The sequence below is a fragment of the Gymnodraco acuticeps genome, unplaced genomic scaffold (genome assembly GCF_902827175.1).
Source record: "Gymnodraco acuticeps unplaced genomic scaffold, fGymAcu1.1, whole genome shotgun sequence".
Taxonomy (NCBI): Eukaryota; Metazoa; Chordata; class Actinopteri; order Perciformes; family Bathydraconidae; genus Gymnodraco; species Gymnodraco acuticeps.
The window spans coordinates 2,422,636-2,445,198 of record NW_022991435.1 but is presented as its reverse complement, the minus strand read 5'-3'; the positions used below and the strand labels follow the sequence as shown (position 1 = coordinate 2,445,198).

At 41.1% G+C, this 22,563-nt stretch overlaps 1 protein-coding gene and 1 long non-coding RNA gene across 12 annotated transcripts in view; one reads left to right on the top strand and one right to left on the bottom strand.

Moving 5' to 3' along the window:
- The window catches only part of dnah9l (dynein, axonemal, heavy polypeptide 9 like), a 42,104-nt gene extending 31,620 nt beyond the window's left edge, over positions 1 to 10,484 (bottom strand). For 6 of the 10 annotated variants that reach the window (XR_004566891.1, XR_004566892.1, XR_004566893.1 and 3 more), the window contains exons 1-19: positions 10,378 to 10,484; positions 8,601 to 8,796; positions 8,106 to 8,205; positions 7,732 to 7,943; positions 7,408 to 7,641; positions 6,274 to 6,441; positions 5,687 to 5,803; positions 5,268 to 5,405; positions 4,838 to 4,962; positions 4,559 to 4,754; positions 3,704 to 3,808; positions 3,391 to 3,582; positions 2,573 to 2,773; positions 1,410 to 1,745; positions 1,250 to 1,327; positions 1,116 to 1,171; positions 888 to 1,008; positions 612 to 781; positions 3 to 225 (exon numbers count right to left, since the gene is read on the bottom strand). Coding sequence is in view for 7 of the 10 variants with exons in the window: in XM_034195952.1 (XP_034051843.1) it covers positions 3 to 225; positions 612 to 781; positions 888 to 1,008; positions 1,116 to 1,171; positions 1,250 to 1,327; positions 1,410 to 1,745; positions 2,573 to 2,773; positions 3,391 to 3,582; positions 3,704 to 3,808; positions 4,559 to 4,754; positions 4,838 to 4,962; positions 5,268 to 5,405; positions 5,687 to 5,803; positions 6,274 to 6,441; positions 7,408 to 7,641; positions 7,732 to 7,943; positions 8,106 to 8,205; positions 8,601 to 8,796; positions 10,378 to 10,388 (2,979 nt within the window). In the remaining 3 variants the exon portion in view is untranslated. Of the gene's footprint in view, positions 1 to 2; positions 226 to 611; positions 782 to 887; positions 1,009 to 1,115; positions 1,172 to 1,249; positions 1,328 to 1,409; positions 1,746 to 2,572; positions 2,774 to 3,390; positions 3,583 to 3,703; positions 3,809 to 4,558; positions 4,755 to 4,837; positions 4,963 to 5,267; positions 5,406 to 5,686; positions 5,804 to 6,273; positions 6,442 to 7,407; positions 7,642 to 7,731; positions 7,944 to 8,105; positions 8,206 to 8,600; positions 8,797 to 9,675; positions 9,785 to 9,980; positions 10,187 to 10,377 lie in introns of those variants that run through there. The other 4 variants (XM_034195955.1, XM_034195957.1, XM_034195954.1 and 1 more) reach the window with 4 other exon arrangements.
- LOC117532602 lies at positions 10,143 to 13,425 on the top strand. Of its 2 annotated transcripts, none has more exons than XR_004566895.1 (3): positions 10,143 to 10,227; positions 12,774 to 13,072; positions 13,284 to 13,425. It is a non-coding gene; the product is annotated as an uncharacterized LOC117532602 (long non-coding RNA). The 2 variants fall into 2 exon arrangements; XR_004566894.1 differs by having other exon boundaries at positions 13,279 to 13,418.
- Positions 13,426 to 22,563: the final 9,138 nt, after the last annotated feature.

The following is a 22,563-nucleotide window of genomic DNA, read 5'->3' as shown; positions in this document are numbered from 1 at the left end:
ACTTCTAGCTGCGTGTAGACGCTCTCTGGCAGCTGCTGTCCGTAGGTCTTGAGGAGCTCCGCAGTGGATTTGAGAGGTTTGAAGTGCTGATTGTTGCTGATCTGCCTGTCTCGGATGGCCATGAGGTGTCCCATGATGTCCACCAGGCCTGCATAGTCGCCATCTGACACCTTTTCAGAAAGACCACTGGCCGTGTCCTGGACAAAGGAGGATAATTCTCTCACGCTGTGGGAAAGAGAGAAAGGAGGATAATGTTAGGGTACATATCCTTAGTTTAAGAGTTAAAACAGATTGCTTTTAGTAAGGGTTTTGATATTGTGGGGCTATAACCACAACCAGACAGTGGACATTTGCATATTAGGGCAATTGTAGGTAACAAACAATTAAACTACAGTGCCAAGGAAGGTTATATTCAGATAATGTTTTATATCCAAGTTGGAAATGTATAACAAAACCTACAATTTTTAACCTCAAATATGGTGTTGCACATTTACAATTTCTTTAAAAACTCACCATCTCTTTTCTACATTTTGAAGCAGTTCTTAACTCTTTGTGTATTTTTTGTCTATTTAGAATACATACAGTATGTGTGTGTGCTTGTGCATGCTAACCTCTGGTTCACGTGGTTCAGCAGGTGCTCCTTGAACATCCAGCTCCATCTCTTGATGACATTCATCAGTGTGTGCTTGAAGGGTCTGATATCTAGCTGTAGCCAGCCACAAAACACCCTCCTGTCCTCCATCTTGCTCACTCGTACATACAGAGACTCAAACAGGTTGATCTGCAATGAAGAATGATGCGGCGACTCAGACACATTGATCAAAGAAAAAAAAGACTAAAGTCAATTCTGAATAAAGGCTTTTGGAAGTGAAAAATATGAGGCACACCTGTTCTTTGAAGTTGTCGAGGGTGGGTGGATTCTTTTTCAGCTCGTAGTCAGCATACAGCTCCGCTTCCTCTGTACTTAACACATGGCCATAAAGTAGGAACTGCCTCATGAATTCAGACCTGTGATAAAGGCAAAGAAAGGATTCCTTTAGAATATTTGTTTAGATATACCAACCTGATATACCAACCTGTATATCAAATGTGATAAAGATTAAAAAACATCTGACCTGTCATCTGTCCAGAGGTAGCGGTAGCTGGCAAAGGATCCCTGATATTCTCTGACCTGAAAGGCAACACAATCTTTAAAACGGTGAGCCTGAAAGCATCATATATGTCTCCATATGTTGACAGGTAATCTTACCTTAGCAATAGCTATGCGTGCCCGTGAGCGGATAACATGGCACATCTCTGACAAATCCTCCATTTCATTTATATCGCACTACAAGATGAGGAAGCAGTTTAGGATAGTACAGGGTGTGTGGATATATGTTATCTTCCCTATAATCCAATCTGTACAGCACCTGATAGTTATCCAGCTGTTTATGCGTGGCCACTCTGGGAATGAAGGATGCCATGTTGGTGATGTTGGCCACCATCTTATCCACAATATCATAGAAGTTACCGCTTTGGCTGGAGTCCAGCGAGGGGTCGAAGGTCATCTCGTTGCTGTTGAGTACCAGCTGGACCTCGAACAGCGGTGTGATACGCTGGGATGCGTCTGTGTTGTCCATGAGGTACTGCAGGGAGCAGCACACGGCACTGGAGAAGCCTGTCAGGATCATCCGGTCCACATAGTCTGTGTAGCCCTGCCACTCACTGCTGCTCAGGTCTGCCACACCCAGCAGAGACTCGCTCTCCTGGAGGGGAGGGGAAAAGTGGGGCTAAAATAATACTTTACCCTCAAAATGATCTTTTGTTATTACATTCCTCATCCTGTCTTACATTACATTTGTGATAGAAATGTTTCTTGCATGTTCCATGTTGAACAAAGAATACAAAAATAAGAAGAGTCTTAAAGGGCCCCTATTATACTCTTTTTCATCACTAGATTATAGTTCTCAGTTATATACAAAACATGTCTTTGAAGTCCCCACGCCCCTCTGAGAAATATTTGGTTAAAAAGAACACAAAGGTGCTCTAGGAGGAGATTCAGGTGATAAGGTGGGCGGGTGTTACCTTGGTTGGTGATTGGCTAATAGTTAAACAAGCCAAAAAAAATCGTTATGACATCATAAAGTGGCCAAAATCTGATCAGCTCATTTTCAGACAGGTTTTCATATAAATGGATCAGGACAAAAAGAGACCGAATCTTTTTTCCTGAAACTCTCAGAATCTCTTTACACAGAGGGGACACATGTTGATGGATAAAAGACATGAAAAAAATTATTTTGCATAATAGGTGACATTTCATTAATAATGTAAAAAGGGGCTGCATTTAACAACTCAAAATATTCAAGTACAAATTTGTTTCAAATGTTACTTGAATATTGCTCTTGTGAAATTAGCCGCATTTACTTTCTCCATTTTGGATCTGTGGAGGCATGCCAGAAACCTTTTCTTATATTTCTTGTATTCCTTTAAGAAGGAAACGAGGTTGATCTGATAATGTACAGTAAGAATATGAGAGACATATACAAAGTAAAAGCCGTTCTCTAAAGCATCACAGTAAGGTGAGAGAATATACCTGCAGCAGAGTGTGTATTTCCTCCCCTGTACTGGTGATGAGAGTGTGCTGTTTGGAAACACTCTCTTCAATGTCAGAGAAGAGGAGGAGAGTGGATCCACGGCTCTTTCTGGTGATGAAGGCACGGTGGCTGAATTTCCCCATGAGGGCCTGGATGGCCTCCACATTAGCTTTACTCGTCTGGACACGACTAGAAATGCTCTGGCAACAGCAAATAGAGAAACTATTACAACCGGTAATTAAATTCCCTTTGGATGACAGCTGCATGTTTCTTTTCTCTTTTAGGAGTGTTCGCCATAAAGAGGAAAGCTGGCTTGAATGCCTGGATTCGTGCTACGTTGGCAGGCAACATTTATACAGCAGCTTTTCATATTTTTATTGAAAAACACGATCTAAATTAAACCACTACTTTATATATGTCAGCAGAATCATGTGGAGAAGTATGTGAAGATATTTGTCATTTCAAACAACCCCTATGTACTACAAATGTTGTTCTGTATTTAATTTGCCATTTTCGGGTCACTAAAGAGATATGATTTGCAAAACTGTACTTTTAATATAATGTGACCCCAAATAAAGAATACAAAAACTCACCAGTGTTATGCGCTTTGTTTTTATTTGTCGGTTTGTTTGTCTGTTTGACTACAGATACAAATACTGGGCCAGGGAAGAACCCATTTAATTGTATTCCAAATGTGAGATGTACCAACGAATTATTTTTCATTGATGTAAACAACATTTGAAAGAGATATAAAAAGGGCCCTTCTAGTTAACATAGTCAAAATACTTCCCTACCATACAAAATAAACGTTCAGTACCTTGACCAGGTCTCGTGTGATTTGGATGTAGTCCCACAGGTCGTCTCGAGCCCAGCTCAGCTCCTGGAGGGCCGGCTCCAGCTGACGTCTTGTCCCATCCATCTCATCTTTCACTAACCCCAGTTCCACCGCCAGGATGGTGCTGTGCAGCTTGTTGTACCACTGGGTCACCAAAGTCAGTGTCTGTGTGTACTACAGGATACAATGTGGCGTTAAGCCTTAAACTTATTTACACCCCGTTTCACCGGCCACATAGCTGACAAATATAGCGGTTTGATACTTATACAATGCGACACTAGCAATTTATTCCCACCATGTAGAGTCTCTCCCGTTTGGAGTAGAGATGGAGAGCTGCTTTGGGAATGTTTTCGTTCTTCAGCATACCCAGATACTTCACCTCCCTTAACACTGATGTCAACTGGGGACAGGCGCAGAGAGAGGGTGAGAAATGTAACAATCAAATTGATTAATCCATGTAGCAATTACTTGTATTGTTTACTTTAACTGTGAAAGCAAAACATCAAATAGGATAAACATCTTAGAGTGGAAATCTCATTAACATTGGAACAAAGCGCACAAATGTTTTAAATGAGATAAATGCTCACAGTACATCTGATTCGTTGTTTATCCCTGAATTAAAGTGCCTACTTCTGACAACGCTGGTAAAATAAATGATTGCTGCTGCTCTTTCTGCTTTGCCTTGTTTCATTATTTGATGTTGAGTGGGTTTGGGATTTGTTTTTATCTGATCAGGTGCTGTGAAAAATTCTGCTTTTTTGTAGACAAAAACAGACACACCAGGTATTTAATGCTGAGAAATGAAACTGTGGCAAATATAAAGTATTTTATAATTTGAGGACAGGCTAAATCAATATCATATTGCGGAAATCAGTGACATGTTGAAGCAGAAAATAGTATAAACTGTATATCTAAAATAATCAAACCTCTTATTCGTGGCTTAACTTAACATGTTAATCATGGAATGACTTGCATAGTCTAATGATTAATATGCATTTTCCATTATACATTCCTGTATGTAACATCCATACTAGGAGTTAGCAGGGACGACTTGAGGCACACTGCTGCACCAATTCTACCTTTATACTTAGTTATACAATTAAATTGTATTCATATTTGGTGATTGCCACTTCTAAAACGTTGTGCTTACTGCAGTACTGAAGTTGACCTGAAACAGGCCTGTGTCAGCGTCCAGTGTGAGCAGGGGGTCCTTCAGGTGGGTTTCACAGATTTCCTGGAGGCCCTCAGTCCACTCTGAGAACAGCTCCTTATCATGCTGGTCCAAAACCTCCAGAACATGCTGACACTTTTGGAGGATGTCGTCTGCTTCAGCTGACCGCAGAGGCCTGGAAGATATACAGTATATAGTAAACTCAACAACAGATCTGCTGTGAACGTAGTAACATAATATAATGGTGTCTATCCGTACATATTGGCCAGCTCGCTGAGGTTGCTCCTGTTGGTGAGGATGCGAATCCGAAGCTCCTGGGACCATTTGAGGTTCCCGGCCACATACGGCATATTCTTCCCCAAGACAATACAGCCTGACCGCAGCTAAAAACACAAAGGCTGAATTAACTTGGCTGATAATGGAGTCATTCATTACTTTAAATAAAAAAAAAATTCAAATGAGTTTGTGGCACACATTTCAATTCTGAATCACAATACAATAGGTTTCTTACCAAATTGAGACATCTACGATTGAGACAGACTATTACGGCATAGTTTAGTGTACGGTATAGTTTAGTGATGCTGTAATCAGATCCTATGGCTGTATTTTTGTATATTCAAAAGTAGGTGTGCCATTCTTCGAATTTCTAAATCTTTGAGAATATTTATTTCCTTTTAATCTCTCTTACCCCATCTCTGTGTTTATCCAGTATACACTGGCAGTAGTCTACTTCCTGGTGAAACATATCCAACAACACATTGTAGTTGGGAGAGAACAGCTGGTGGATCATGGGCCTCTCAAGCAGGGTGCTGAAAATCTTCAACAACTAGATTGCACACAACAAAAACAACAAGACATTTTTAGAAAACTTTAGGTAGAATGACCATTGGACCATGCCTGGCTGTTAGTCTAAGCCACAATCAAGTTTAAATTCCAATGTATAAATATACGCTTTTCAGCTGATTAAAAGGACAACAGTTTTCTAACATCTAACAACACAGATCCTAAAAAGATGCAACATATCAACACCTTGTCGACAAATGACTTAGAGATATATAAATACAGTAATGGGCTTTTTTGATGAGTGAGATTTCACAGACACATTACCTTAAAGATTGACGTCAGGTTTTTGGAGTGCTGGAAGGCCAGCTTAAGGACAGTTCCAAGCCTCTGGTCAAAGTCCCTGTTCTGCTCCATGAAGCGTCTGTAGTGATGCACAAAGTCCTGGACACAAGATGGCATTAGACAGGAAACACTGGATATGTTCAAACCTATTCCTCATTTAACAGCTTTGAGTCCACCTATTGAACTTTATCTTCAGTGCATTAAAACATATTTCAGAACAGAGATCAATTTCTGATTCAGTTCCACATTTAATTGGCTCAGTTATATTGGAAGCTTGTATACAATAGCTGTCAAATATCCAGTAGATTAAATAAAATAATTCACTGACTAATAATGACGGCTGTCACAGATTTTCGGCGTGTTGCTTGGCAACCACTTTGCTTTGTTATTTTTCAATTAGTGTACTGCTGGGCTGAAAAATAACATCTAATTTTTATTTTTCATTATTCGGCTGTGCCTGTCAGTGCCACTTATAAATTGCTGTGATTCACAGGCCTTTGGGGCTTATTGATTTACATAGCAGTGTGATATCAAAGACAAGTCTAACAAACAATTTCACTGAGCCTCACATCATTACTATAGTCCAGGGGGTCGTATTTGCTCTCTCTGAGGGCCCTCCAGCGGTCATGAAACTCCTCGCTCATGCTGAAGACCATCTCGCTCAGGACTTTCCCTCTGGATCCACCCAGTTCAACCTTCTCCAGTTTCAGAAAGTCCAGCGCTGTTGCAAAAAGTTCCTACAAAGAAAATATATATCATGATTAGAAAAAAACTCTCTGTAGGGTACACAAATACATCGAAATATTATCTATAGCAGTTAAGCAGAGTGGTGTCTTCTAGAGCAGGGGTTCCCAACCTTTTTTCCCAAGAGCCGGGGGGGCTCCTGTTGGAAGTTGGGTAATTAAAGTTTCAAAGTCTCAAAAATGCTACAACTACTGTCACAAACTGGATGAATGTGAAGTATTTTGTTAAAGGAGGATGAAAGCGTAATTAAGGAGCACTATTGGAGTGACTTTGATGGTTATTGGACTCAGGATTAATTCATTTGGATTCCCGCTGTATGAAGAAATGAAAGGACGGCGCAAGTGGAAACAATTCACAAAGGGATTAAACTGTTTAAAACACATGCTCAAAGTAAGCCGGATTTTGCCGATGTGTTTATGTGGATTCAAAAGTCATAAATAATCTACAAAATGGAGGAGACAGATCTGATCGGAGCAACTGTGACAAATAATCCAACTGAAACCGGCATGGACAATGACTATGTTTTAAAAATGCGCTTATCCAGAAAATCCTGGTTTGGACACTTTACGGGCAGAAGAAACATTTCTATAGAAAGAATTATACATGTCTGTCTTTTTATGCCTTTATTAGCTACTAACTTGATTTTTTATTAAAATTAAATAATCAATTATGTTATTGTAATGTAGAGACAAGGCTTTTAGCGACAATCGTGTATTGCGTTACAATTATATGTAAACCATTTTTTTTTTTAACTAAAAAAAGTCTAAATATGATATTTGGCCTCAAATCATCTGAGGCCTGGCGCACCCCCTGTGATCTTTGGCGCACCCCCAAGGGGGGCTCGCCCCCCAGGTTGGGAACCACTGCTCTAGAGGTCATGGTCATATTATTAGAAATAATAGCCTGATGTGCACATGTTTAACTGTTCCAATGAAACCAACACAAACTAAGACGTGCACCTCGATCATAAGCAGCCTCTCCATGATGCGGTCCGACCGCTGAAACACAAGCGCAGCCGGAAAGACCCACAGCTTGACGAACTGGCTGTGTCTGTAGTACTGGGGGATGCGCTGGCGGTGAGTGTGAAACAACTTCTTGAAGGTGCGCAGAACTAAGATGGTTATCTGGACTCTCTCCACCCCTTCCTCCAACTCCATCTTAAACAGCTCTTCAGGGATAAGGTAGGCAATGGCCTGGATTCAGACACACAACCATATTAAGAATCTCATTGATATCATGTCCCCCTCTCTCCCACACATACACATAGAGATGCATCATTGTACCTTTTCGATGATCAGGTTGCAGAACTCCTGCAGGAGGACCACCATTCGTTGTGGAGTGCAGTAGAATTGAGAATGGCTCCAGATGAGACAGAGTGTGTGGAAAAGAGGAGGCAGTAGAGCGTCTACCTGTGGGATACTCCTCTCCTCCAAGCTGCCGATCAGTCTCCTCAGAGGACGCAGATACAGATCTATGTCCTCTGCCTCCAGCACCGCTAGGAAAATCACACACAGAAATAGTGATTGATAACTTCAACCTAGAAGAAGGCAAGTTAAAAATATTTCTTCTAATTTGTTTCTTACATCAAAACGTAAGGAGAGGTTGGGATGTGAGTAAATTATTTAGCACTGATAAAGGATGAGTATTGCTGATTTACCCTCATCGACTTTAATGCAGATCTCGTTGAAGGAGGAGTAGTAACTGCTATTGACTCTTCTAAGGATCTCCATGATGTGCTCTGTTTTAGGACTCTGGATCTGAACATGGGGAAATGGTAGCAGGGTGTTCACTCAGTGGCAACTTTATTTGATACACCTGTACAATGTATTTAATTTCAATACAACACCTCTTCCATAAATGCTACTTCTATAGAGTTCAAACTGTGACATACTGGGACTTTGTAAATAACGTATTAATTTTTAACTGGAATCATTAGTGGAGTTATTGCTATGTCACGCAAATCAATTCAACCCTGCTGACATTTAATAGATCTGGCATTTCAAACTGTGGAACATCTGGTATTTAGGAATCTAATATCTCAGTCTATGAATTAAACACAAATCTACTGGTGCCCTAAGGACCGTACAGTAGCTACAGATAACAAGTTGAACTGACTGCCCCCCCACCCACTTCCACAGAAACAGTGTCATACTTGTGACTGGATGCCCAGCAGGTTTTCCCTTTGAGTGGTCCAAAACTGGAGCTCCACGTTGGGGCCTGGGTGGTCTCCTCGGAGCAGCAGCATACCAGAGTCTTTCTTCAGGACGGTCCATATCTGTCCAGACCACTGAACTATCAGAGTTTCTATGGAGTATAACAAGCCACGGTCCAATGGCCAACCAGTGGGGCTGAGGGAGACAGAGAGGGGTGTGGGTAAATATGGCAATATGGGCTCCAGATAAGAAAAAGTAAAGAAAGTAAACTACAAATGGGACTAACATATAGTTCCAGTAACATGTAAATGGAATCATAGTCTTTTTAGGTGTTTTTTTGTAATTTTGACACAAACAGGGTTTACTGGAACTACTTGTTTGTGAATCAGCAACTTACTCATTTATGACCTACAAATAGTAGCAGTACACAAAACTCACAGAAGGTCGCAAGTCCAGTTGAAAGAGTGCTAATTCAGCACCACGGACAGCGCCATGGATTTATCAATTTGCAGGGCTCTAGATTCGAACTTGCACAAACCTCAGTCAGATAAAGCATCAATGATTTATACAGACCAAACATATTCAGCCAAACACCCCCTTTGCCATTCTCTCTGCATTCTCTCTCTGCATGTAATGAGGGGACTGAGGGGGTTTATGTAATGCAAAAACCAGTAGAAATAGCCTAATGAGTGCCTCTTCACAAGTTTATATGTTACTTCCAAAAAAGCTACATGAGAAATGTGTGAATTTTAAAATTGTTCTCACCCTGATGACATTATGCGAGCTAATGCTAGGATACAAATCCTTTATTCAACCAGATGATAGTCTCATTGTTGTATGATGGTTACAAGAATAAACAGAAACCATACAGGCAGAGAAGGACAACTGCCACACACTAGTACAAATTAAGTACAATAGCCAGTTTATATGCAAATCAAAAACAGTTATAAAGGACAAAACAAACAGATTTAAAACAAAAACTATTTAAGTTCAACAATTGAGATCTGTCATATCAATGCTCTCACATTGTCTCATCTCTTAACATGCAACACAATTTTGACATTACTCATTTACCCTCCTCTCGTAGTTTGCCTAATTCTGCTCTCATCTTTGACATCACCGTCTGTGTAGAGCAGTTTCAGTTTTCAAACCAGGTCCACAATCCAACACTTACAGTGTTTTGAAGATAATCCTTATTCAATTACATCTCTCTGTTCCATTGGATAGTACTCTCAATGGACTCCATACGTGTATATTGGTAACTATCAAAAGTAAACAAAGATGGCACCTGGAAATTACAGATTTTTTTTGTACAACCGGAAAAAGACAGCGGGGAGCGAGAGGTTGACGCCCAGTAAGTGAGTTAACTGGGAACCCACCTGGAAACAGTTCTCAGTTTTCTTTTTGCTTATCATGACAGTTTTTCTTGTTGTAAAAATGTCTTGAAACTTATAAATATAAAAAAACAATAAGCTCTATGTACGTTTAAAAAATAATAATTGTATTGTGTTACTGGCATGCAAGACAAGCAGGAAGTGTGTCACATCCGGGTGCTTGTTGAACAGAGTTGAACGCATGGATGTGGTTGAGATGCAAAAGGAGCATTTAACTAATCTTGGAAACGCGGTGAGTGTTGTCAAATGGCCTGTGTTACGCAAAACAATTTAACTTAACGAACATAATACACTCTCATTGACAAAACGAAACAGCGTCATAGATTATGCAGTAACATATACACACTTAGCTAATCTATTAGCCTGGCCCGCACACACCGACCTGAGCTCCATGTCCTCGTGCCGGGCCCTCTCCACGCTCAGCGGCAGGGGCAGCAGGGTCCGCCCCTCCGCGCGCCCTCTCAGCGTCACCACCCTGTTCCTCAGCTTCTCCAGGTGCCTGTGGATGTCATCGGACACCACCCGCGGCCAGTCCTCATGGTTCAGACCGTTGGACAGCACACACACCAGCACCTATTCAGTACACACAAGCAGAGGTGGAAGACTCAGATATTGTACCTGTTAGAGAATATTTCTTCCTTACTCCTAAGATATTTAACCTTATTGCCTGTTGACGTTAATAACAAATCCTGTTCGTGACGCCAGCTTTAAGGAATGTGCTCCAGCACTTAGTGTCAAGTGTTATGGCCTGATAGGGAAGTTTACGACTGTGGGAACACTGGCTTTCTAAGCTCCACAGATGTGAGAGACATCTCCTGTAGCTCCACAGATGTTTACGCCTCCCCCAATATGCTCATTAACTCTCTGTAAACTAGTTAAAAGGTTTATCGAGAGATAGGCTGATCAGAATTGACATGACAACCCACCCGTGCAGTCAGAACCTTTTGCTGCTGTGACTTGTGATATGAATTCTCCGGCCGTATCCTTGTAATAATTAATAAATATCATTGTTTGACATCAAAGCTCCAACTCTCCTCGTGTCTCTGAGTCCTGACTCTCCATTGCTGCAGAAGTTTCCCTTACAGGAAGTAATTAGAAGTACCAGAGTGTAGGGATACTCTGTTACAAGTAAAAGTCCTTCATTCAAATATTACTCAAGTACAAGTACAAAAGTATTAGCATCAAAATATACCTAAAGTACCAAAAAGAAAATAAATCTTTATTGCATAGTGGTCCATTTCAGAATATTTATATGATTTGTTTTGATTTGGTTGGGAATGGTTGATGCATTTGTTATTAAAGCTGTTAAAGGTGCAGCTCGTTTTAATTGCATTGTATGCTGCAGATTAGCTAGTGAATATGACTCGAGGTGTAATTAAAAGTCTTAATCAAGCATTGATTATATTTCACATCATTAGTCAAAATCTGAAAAGTAAGTAAAGCTATTAAATATGCATAGTAGAGTAAAAGTACATGATTTACCTCTGAATTCTAGTGGAGTAGAAGTACACAGTAGCAATTAATTGAAATATTCAATGAAATACTTTTTTTTGTACAAGTCTCTCAAAATGGTACTTAAGTACGGAGTAAATATACTTAGTGACTTGACACCACTGCACACAAGCTTTTTAAAGAGGACACAAACTGTTTACAGCTTTGCAAACCAACCAAGCATTCGTCCTATTCCTCAAGTATTCTTAGTATCTTTGCTCCCATCAACCTGAATTAGTATATCACTTTGACACTCACAGACACACACTAGCCCACCTCAGAGATGACAACAGGAAGGTGCTCCATGGGGTATCCAGCCACTTCCCCCAGCCGGAGTTCATGTCTGAATCGCTGGCGTGAGATTCTCTTCACGCCTTTCTTCAGCACACACAGTAGCTTGGTCTTCCATGGTGGAGATGTCTTCACAGATTCAAAAACAGTAGGAATGCTTTCAACAGCATTGAAAGCACTAGAAATAAGTAGTGACTTATTTCAGAACATTTGAATTTTAGATGGAGGTTAAATCCAAAACACTACACATTAGGGCTGCTCGATTATGGCAAAATCATAATCTCGATTATTTGGGTCAATAATTATCACGATTATTAAAAATGATTATCCATTTACTTTGAAAACATCAATTTATTGGAGAATTTTTTTTGAACAGTATGTTTTTAACAGTTGATTACCTTGAACTGTAAGTATAACTCAACTAAAAAACCAATACAAAAAATTTATAAAAAAGAAAAATTAATAATAATAATAAAAAAATAATCGTTATATTTCGATTACGTTGTTTTCGTAATCGTTGCAAGCCATAATCGTAATTGCGATTAAAATACGATTAATTGAGCAGCCCTACTACACATGTTGTTATGATTTACTGTATATCACTGCATGACTGCTCATTGTTTTGTCAAAGTTGTATACAGTTGTGTGTGCGTGACTGTGTTTATGAAAATTCTCAGGGTATTAGGAATTTTAGGTTTCATCTAATTTTACTGAATTGTGTGCCTGCCATGCAACAGATACAAGTGAAATGTGCCATCATCAGCCTGTATGTACGCACAGTACCTTTACCTCAGGGATATTTGTATACAGAATGTCTAGTATACCCCTACAGTGCATACAGAAAACAATATATGAACTAAACCAATAAGTATTTACTCAAGGTGCAAAATTAACTTTCTGAATAGGGAACTGAAAAAAAGGTGCCTGATCTTCTCATAAACTGATTTTATGTGTGTTTTCTTACCTGTGCGTCCCCTGCATGCAATGTCCCTCCAGGTCCGGTGTACAGCAGCAGTCTGTTGGTCCAGATGTGGTCCAGGTAATCCAGTATCACCTTCTGGTTTTCCTCTGCTCCGATGAAGCGGTTCCACTTATCGATCTTCACTCGCAGCACACAGAAGGCCTGCTCCCGTACGAAGTCCACCCTCTCGTCTGATAACACCACCCCAGCTTTGAGAGAGGGATCCTGGGGGACACGTACTCCTTCAGTCCCTCCACTGCCCACACCTCTACTGCTACTTCTGGGGCCTGCTGCCTCCGCCATGAAGACTCACCTGGTCGGAATTAGAAATACAGTAAGTCCAAAGATACTACTACTTGATTTGGAGTGTAGAGGACTGACACTGCACTTGTAAGAATCATATAAAGTGCGATGAAAGGTGCTAACTCACCTCAATTCTTGTTAAGATCAGACGCTATAAATGGATGTTTCTCCAGTCATAACAGTGATGCACCCTTTTCTTCTGCTGTCCCAACTATATGCTTCTTGTCTCTTCTCCAGAGCAGCTGGAAAATTGATACACACCTTGATGGATAGGTTCACTGGTCACTGTGACAACGCAGTAGGGGCTGGCTTCATTGTGAAGCCTGTAAGGCCTGCAACCCTATCCTGTAACCTGAGCCTTCAGAGGAGACCTTACTACAGGGACACCTCCAGGACAGGTAAGGACATTACATTTATGATACACTTATAAGTCATATTATACATTCTTAGCAGCATTCATAGGGTCTGTCAGTCCAGTAAAATTCCAACACACTTTGGCAGCCATATTTTTTGTAATAGAGAGGCAAAGTCCCTCCCTTTTCGGGGGACCTCCATGGGACCTTATTTCGGAAAAATTATGTATTGAAGTCAATGGAGAGAGAAAGATTATCTTTCGATCCCGTTTGAATTGTGCCACGAATTACACATATGATGTTTGTCAATTTAAAAGATAATTTTGCAAGTCAAACAAATAAAAAGGTGTCGTAAAACTGTGAAGTAACACTTTTTTTGTGTGAAACCGCTCAATGACCTTCATCTCCCGTCTCGCACCACACACCAAGATGGCCGTCACGTTGGCACATTTCAATTATTTCTTTCAGAATGAGGCGAAAAGTATTTAAAGAGGTGAAAATCACTACAAGTCTGGGCATGTTGAGAGCTGTACATAGCCTACTACATACACACAAGGGGAGTTAGTCGGTTCCGTAAGAGCCAGCATGCAGGACCGGGATTCTGGGATTTGTAGTCTTTCTAGTTGCGCATTTTTCATAGTCTTATATTTCAACAGTTTTACGACAAACTGTGACTTTTTTTACATGGAAATTATTTTTTAAGATTGACAAACATCATATGTGTAATTCGTTGCACAACTCAAACGGGATCGAAAGATAATCTTTCTCTCCCCATTGACTTCAATACATCATTTTTCAGAAATAAGGTATGTATGTAAAAAACCACCTGTATGTAAATTGTAAATAAGCCACCTGTATGTCTTATATGTCTTAAATGACATGATGAATTGGAAATGGGGGACCCTGATGTAAACAAGACGAAAGTCTTTCTCTGGTCTGCATCCCCTTAACAATTGTATGTTCTGAGCTGTACTGTACTGTACCCAATATACAAGCTGTTAATAAACTTTTCAATCAATCAATCAATCAATCAATCAGGTCCCATGGGTCGGAAGTAGATGGGCGGGACTTCACCTGACATTTGGCATAAAGGTCAAGTCTTTGTGAAAAGGTGTGTTTAACAGTTTGATTCATATTTTTTACATTGTAGGAGTTTTTTTATTTGGATTTCTGGTAACTGGTCCTGAAAATTGAAAAATATGTTATTTGATCCAAATACGGTAGAGGAGGTATTTAGTGAACAGTGAACTCCATCCTACTTGCATATGCAATGTGTATCATCGCCACATGGGGGCAGTGTGGTTCAATGTTTCTTATGGCATCTTTATACTATAATCCAAAGTGACCCTTGCCATGACATCCTATTACACATGTTATGCCATTTATATAAAACATGGAAAAATGGGACATTTCTCTAACTGTGTTATTTAAAATACCACAGCAATGGTTACCCTTTCAAACCCTTGAATTTAACCTTAATACATGAATGCAATCAAATCCGAATTTGAAATGAGCCAACTGCAGAATACATGTCTGACATTTCATTTGTATTACTAACCTTATGGTAACATAATATTTTATTATTACATGGGATTAAGCAATGCATAGGGATTGTGCATCCCCTCAATAAAAGGCTTTGTAAATGTAATGATTGAACAGCTGTACATTTCCCTCCTCTATATCATTTCTACAGTTTCTAATTGAAGTTGAACCATTTTCCCATTTGATAATATTTCATTTCCTTATTCATACATTCACCTAATTTCCTGTAATCACTCCCTTTTGGCTTAATATCTGCTTTAAACATTAGATACAACTCATGGAAAGATTTTTCACTTCATATGACGAATGCTTAATCGATATGCATGACCTTTGGAGGTTTAGGTCTTTATTTTCAACACAAGTGTTCAGCATTCATCAGCAGTGAGTAATTCCATTGTTCACAACACTGGCTGTATACTAGCCAATAATCCATGGCAGTCCTCCAAGGGAATTTGTCCTTTCTGAAATCTGTAATTCCATGCCTCATTCTGTTTGTATAAGTGAACACATGTGTGTGTGTGTATGCTCCTAACACACATCATTGTGTTTGTGTGTCCTGCAGCTTGAGTTAATGTCCTCTATGGTATGTAAGGCTGTAATGTTTGTATAGCATAATGTATGCATGTGTGTTTCTGCCTATAGTATGCCCACAAAAGTTTGTGTTTGAACGTATGGGGCTTGTGTGTGTGTGTGCGTGTGTGTGTGTGCGTGTGTGTATGCACGCCTGTCCAGAGCCTAAAGCTAGTGAGGGCGTCCCTTGGGTGTCTCCGCTCACACTGTATCTAAGCCCATTTGAGCCTGCTGTCAGCAGGAGCATGACTGCCCATCTCTCTGACCTCATGCCCAATGTCAGCGGCGCTCTGTAGGGAGGGGAGGATGGAGGCCAGAAAAAGAGATCTTAGGACAACGGGGGGGGACAGGGGAGCAGGAGATGAGCCAATGGAGAGACAATGGGGGGAAAAGAGAGAGTGTATTGTAGAATAAGTAGGGGCAGCAAGCTAACAGAATACAAATGAGACGGAGAATAGAGTGATGAAGGAGCAGAAGAGCACCCACAGAATAGTGATATGTACTTGGCCGGCTATTGGTGATAAATATTCAAGAGAAGTTCTGAACACTGTCATTGCTGAGTAATGTAAACAGGAGGAGTAAAAGGGCAGAAGGTAAAATGTATCCTCAGGCAATATTCAAACTCCCGGCTCTTGACTGTAACTGAAATATCACCTGTAAGTGGATGTAATATTCTGCTCCAATGTAGGAAAGCCAAACACCAAACTCTCCCAGCAACGTAGTTTTAACCTGAAGCATCTCCCTCGTTTCTTCTCTCCTCCTCTTGTTCCTTCACCTCTCCTCCTCGCTCTCTCCATTTGCAGTTGCCATGACTACATGTTGCTTGACGATCAGACCGCCGCTCTTGAGTCCGGAGCTTCAGCCTGGCTCACTCTCTCTCTCCCCTTGACCACCTCCTCTCCTCCTCTTCTCCTCTCCTCCTCTCCTCCTCTTCTCTTCTCCTCCTCTCCTCATCACGCTTTGCCTGTCCTCAGTCAGGGGACGGAAATTACATGTAGATGAGCTTGAGGTCTCTGTATCTTTCAACCACACACACACACAGACACACGCACACGCACACACACACACACACCATGACGACCATCCTCAGGCACAGGGAGTCTCGAACAAGTCTGCACTTTACAACTCACCACAGCCTTTTTTTCATTTTGTCTTGTAGTCTCCGGGGAACCAGACAGATTCATGTTTTACTGAAGCAGTTGGACTCAAGGGAGGCAGAGAAATGGATTGAAAAAGGAGAATGGAGACGGGGGGGAGGAGGGGGACAGGAAGGAAAAATTCAGAAAAAATATCACTAGGGAATGAGAGGAATGGAGACAGTGACAAAGACAGCAAATGCATGCACACACAAAATGTAATGATCATTTGGGAGCCTGCCTCCTGTTGCTGGCTCCCCTCCCATGAAAGGCGACGATGGCTGGCGATTGCCACGTACTGTATGTGCATGTGTGTCCAGATGGTGCTGACCAGCCGTCCCTCCCAGGGTAGATGGAGTAAATGGAGCGATTACAGTAATGACTGACACACACATCTGTCTCATACCTCTGCATGGCTGCCAGCTCTTTTGAAAACACATGCACACACACAAGCACTGTTGGCGGACACTCGTGGAGTCTGCTAGAGCAAACAAACCCAGATATAATGTGCATTTTATTATGTATTTTGCTGCTTTTTGTATAGTTGGGAGTAACAATGTGAGCATTTATGCAGCTAGTTGACACCTCAGGCACCTTACACATATATGGAATGTGGCCCCTCTTGTCAAGGTGACTCTGCTTTAATCCCTCTCGGTTTCTTCCTCGTACATCCCTCTTACTATTCCTCTTCCTGCCTCTTCACCCCCACGCCGCTCTGCAACTCTCCTCCCTTTCATCACTCCAAACCGACCCACTTCAAAATTTACCCTTTCTCTGTTCATCCATTTTTTTGTGTTTTTTTCTCGCACAAGACAAAAAGTCAAGAGAGGGGGACAATTCGGACGGGCCACCGGGGGCAGGCGTTCTCTTTGAAGTTAGGAGAAAAGGCAGAGTGTCACCAGCGAGCTCTTCCTTATCAAACCTTTCCCTTTGTTCGGCAAAGGTCTTTCCCCTCTATCTGGACTCAGTGATATTTGAGAAGGGGTTAGAGAGCATGGCCAATCTCCCAGGAAGTGTGTGTTTGTGATTTTCAATCCTGAGCTTGCTCTCCTCTGAGAATATCAAGTGAGTGCATTTGTGCTTTCTAGTTGCGGGGACCCCAGCACCTTGTGTTCAGAAGCGCTGAGTACATGCTGACCACTTCCAGGAAACTGTTCACGCAGTCAACACTCTGTGTAAGCGAACACCCTGATTTCTCTAGCAGAGTGCTGCAGCATCCTCTCCAAATTCTGCAGATACAGTATTTTCTGTTTAAAAAAAGAAAGAAAAAAGGACAGCATTGTTCTGCTAGACACAGGTACTTTCCTCTTACAGGAAGTTCACCTGAACATGCTCCCAGGGGGCTCATTACACTTTGCTGAGACAATGAGATGCACTGGATTTTAAAGTAAGTTACAGAACCTGCCCTGTATGAGTTTATCCATTGGATTTCAGTCCAGTTGAATCCTGTAGATGGGGCTGTTTCTCTGTCAGGCTCCAGAGAATGTCCCCTCCATATTGAATAAAAAATGTCTCCCATGCCTCATCCATTCGTTGCTTATGAATACCCATAAGCTCTGGGGAGACATGCATTATGTGTGCTCCTTGTCAATAGCTGAATTGGATTTGGCGTATCTCCACTGAGGGCATATAGTAAGCATGTTACAATGCTATGCATTCACACAGATACCAGAACACACAAACCAGGCGAAGTGTGTTTGGACAAATTCAAAGTGTTCCCTTGGTCTTTGACATAGAGAGAAAGTATTGTTTCTATTGATTTATCATCAACTCCTCACCTCAGAGATATTAAGACCATAAAACAATAAAAAAGGAGTGAAATACACCTGGGTAACCTCTCAACAAATACAAATTACACATATCTGGTCACTGCAGTGGTTCGTAGCTTTACAAGAGCTGGAGAGCTGGAGAGGTGAAGGGGGAAAAGAGAATACAAATCTCCATATTTCACTTTGTTTCTTTAACTTTTATGCAAAGAGAGATAAGTGAAGCTCATAAGCTGTCTCACCTCGCGGCCATTTACCTTCCCCATGATGTGATTAGATAAAGAGTAATACTATACTGTACCCTATATATTTGTCATGCTCAGGGATTTTGCCAAATGGGGTGAAAGGAGCCGTTCAATTCTATGGTCCCATTAAAATATGTGTGAGAACAAAGCAGGGAATTACACACTGACTCACTAACTGTACCACCACCCTTCTTTCAAACGACTACATTACTGTGTCTGATTGGCTGCCACCGTGCTCGGCCATTACATGTGAAGATGTGCTAATGAAGGTAGACAGAGGGGAAATGATAGACTGAGATTTCACTCTGATGAATACAATCGTAGGGCACAGGGTCTGAATGTGTGTCTTTTTGCTGCTATTTAAATCCAATCATTTCAGTGGTCAGCAATTAGTGTAATGTTGCATATAGGTTAACTGCGGTACTGTCCGGTGCCCTTACTAGCAAATTACAATTGCTCTTCCATTGTTATCATTTGGGAAGTGGACAGCTAATCACTGAACTTCTTTTTGGAAACTTTGAGTAATTGTGAGTTGAGGCCAGACGCAGGTTTGCTGGTCAGGAGAAACAAGCTGCAAGCTGCCCTCAACATAGTTATCGTGTCCGGCTGTAGTCCGCTTCTAGAAGTTCCTTTTGGAAGTTTTTAGATTTTCGTGATGCCAATTGGAATATTCATCACATGTTTGATAAGGATTTAGTGGGTGAAGGATGCTCTTCAGGCTTCTTGCTGCACCAACCTGTTAGTCACGCAATCGTGTTTGCCATGTGGGATCGATTGCCATTAGATTTTGTACAGACATCATGATTGGTCCAGATATCAAAGGTTCCCCAGGGAAGAATACTGATTACGTTGGTGGTGCTCTGACCATTGTCAAGTCATTTAGTATAGGCATTAATGGGGAATGGTCCTACATAATGATCTACCATCTGGTCAAAATTAGATTTTTTAATGATGATTTTGGTAGATGAAAGTGGTACTCAACTAATGAGCCTTGGGCCAAATGTGTTCCGCTCCTTAAGGTTAATGGGTGTTCCGCTCAACCATTTTAGTCTTATTCTCAATGAAAAACATGTATTCACAATTAGATTTTGTTGTAGTGTTTTTGTAAATAAGGTGCATAAACAGCATCAAAAAATACTTATTAAGCTCGGGGGATGATCCCTGGAAACCCCAGAGAGAGGTCTGGGTTAAATGTTATTAGTGTTTGCTTATTAACTGGGCCCTGGCCTCTTGTCATTTTGCAAAAGTGGCCCCCGGGGGAAAGCAGGTTGACAAAATACTGGGTTATGACAAAATTCCCACGGAACCCCAGCTTTACTTTGTGTTTAATACCACTTCACAAATGGTAACATGGAGATACACCACATTTAGATGGTGAACATGATAAACATTAAAGCTACTAAACGTCAGCCTGTTAACATTGTAATTATGAGCATATTAGCTGATGTTAGCATGTAGCCTAAAGCAGGATTGTGCGTACGCAGCCTCATAGAGCCCCTAGCATAGCTGTAGTGTTCTTACATCAAAGCTGAGCGGTTAAGATCGAGCCTGCTTATAAAATGTGTGAAGTCTAAGAATATTATTGCAGCTGCAGAAAGATGGAAATTAAGATATTGAGTATAAAAACACACAAACAAACAAATAGATTAGACATTGATCAGGGTTAAGCTTTGATCTCAGTGTGAGAGCATGCCATGGACGATCAATAACTTTAATTCGGCCTCAAGAGTGTGCTTGCACGATTCAGTCTCCCTCACCTCTCGCTCCTCTGCACTTGTCAACCACACACACACACGCACGCACACACACACACACACACACACACACACACACACACACACACACACACACACACACACACACACACACACACACACACACACACACACACACACACACACACACACACACACACACACACACACACACACACACACACACACACACAGTCATTGGCTCCATTTTCCAAACCCTCACATACCAAATTAAACACACCTACACAGCAACCTGATTAGGTGAGCCACAGGGGTTAGGCCTAATGACAAACAAACTCAGCGTGTGCACAAACACCTCAGCTTCTCAGATGAAATATAGATTTTTCTCTGTCCCAAAAGCTGATGGGTATTAGGTGGAGGCATGTGTGTCTACAGTATGTAAGTGTGTGTGGCTATGTATGTTTGTATGTATGTGTGTGTGTGTGTGTGTGTAATCTTGTTCTCCAGATAGTTTTTTTTGGAAAGAGGAGGTACCAGGGGACAGGAATGTAAGTGACTGGATGCTTCTTTGTTACTGGTAAAGACCCTCTCTCCAGGGAAATAGTAGGTTAAATAACTTTGTGTGTGTGTGTGTGTAGGCTGTTTTTGTCTGATAGATTAATAGGACTGTTGTCCCATCCCAGGGGAAATGCATTGGTACTCAAGATTACTCAAAATGTGTGTAATGAGAGTGTGTCTGGGTGACTGAATGAAAACCATTATTGCTCCAAGGAGAATTTAATTTGCACATAGGGGCTATAGAAACCCTTAAAAAAAACGTTGCTAACTCATATTGTAAAGTGACATACATTTATAACTTTCACAACAAATATATATAACTTTTATTAAAAGTCAGTTTCGATTCCAAACATACAGAGAAATACCTAAGCTGATGCTAAATAAAGTGATCAGGCTGGTATTCAATAGAAATTGGATTTATGGTAGATAACTACCTTACTTCTGTGTAAACTCCAAAAATTAGAGGCAGGCTGTCAACAAATTATGAAAAGTGAAAGCTGCACTAATCTGTATTAGCTCTTCCTTCATAGTTAACTGACTTTCAGACATAGGAACTTATGTTTATGAACGAATACTGGATATCAGCTGTCTTTTCCCATATGTACACATGTTATTCACAACAACATTTAGCTGTGAGCTTGTCAAATGCAATATGATTTCCTTCTCACTCAATGATTTTATGATGCTTTTCATGCTATTTCATCCCAATTTGGATCTAAAATTCATCAGTTAACATTTCAACCACTCAAATGATTGTATCATCAAAACTGTGAGTATGTTTCAAGCAAAAGGGATTAAGATGATTCATAGCTTTAATTATAATCCATAACCAGCTTTCCTTTCATGCCAGGAAGGGTTTTTTAAGAGTCAATTCTCTGGTGGATATCTTATTTTGGAGAAAAAAACAACTCTTCAAACTCTTCCAAACCCCTCCGATGTGTGAGTGGTGAGGTGTGTGATGTCTTGCAGCCATGTGTGTAACTATGCGTCGTGTTTGACTGTGCTCCGCTCGCTGTAGGTTAAGCTAAGTGGCTGTCTAGCACCGGCATCTTTGATTATCTTTATTTATCCCTCTCGCCCACCGTTGCTCCGCTCGCACACAAACGCACACCCCTCCTGCTAAAAAGCTAATCTTTTTGTGCTAATGAAAGGTATTGGGTTTCCTAACAGGCTTTTAACGGAAGGTGATGGATTGAGGGATAGATGGATGTTAGGAGGGGAGAAGGGACATGGTGAGGGGAAGAAGTGAGAGGGAGGTGAGGTGTCAATAAGCACATCAACCTGATCCCTTTCAGACTGTGAGGCGTGCATATGCTACTAATGTATTCATCCATGCACGCGCACTTACGCGCGTCTTCGGTCGCTCGTAAATCTCCGGGCAAAACATAAAAGCAAGTCTTTTGGTGCCAATAAGCTGAGAGATGGATTGCTAGAGATGTCTCCACCTTGACCAGTGCTGTGATAAATGCCCGAGGCTGTGTATGCATGCACTCCAATGTATTACATCAGTTGGGAGCTGTAGGCCGGTGCAGATTGGTGCAGAATAGCTGTTATTAAATGTATTTTGTGTTGCAGGGAGAATTTCATTATGTGATTCTCGCCATTTTCAACACATTTGCGAGAAGAAATATCTTTAG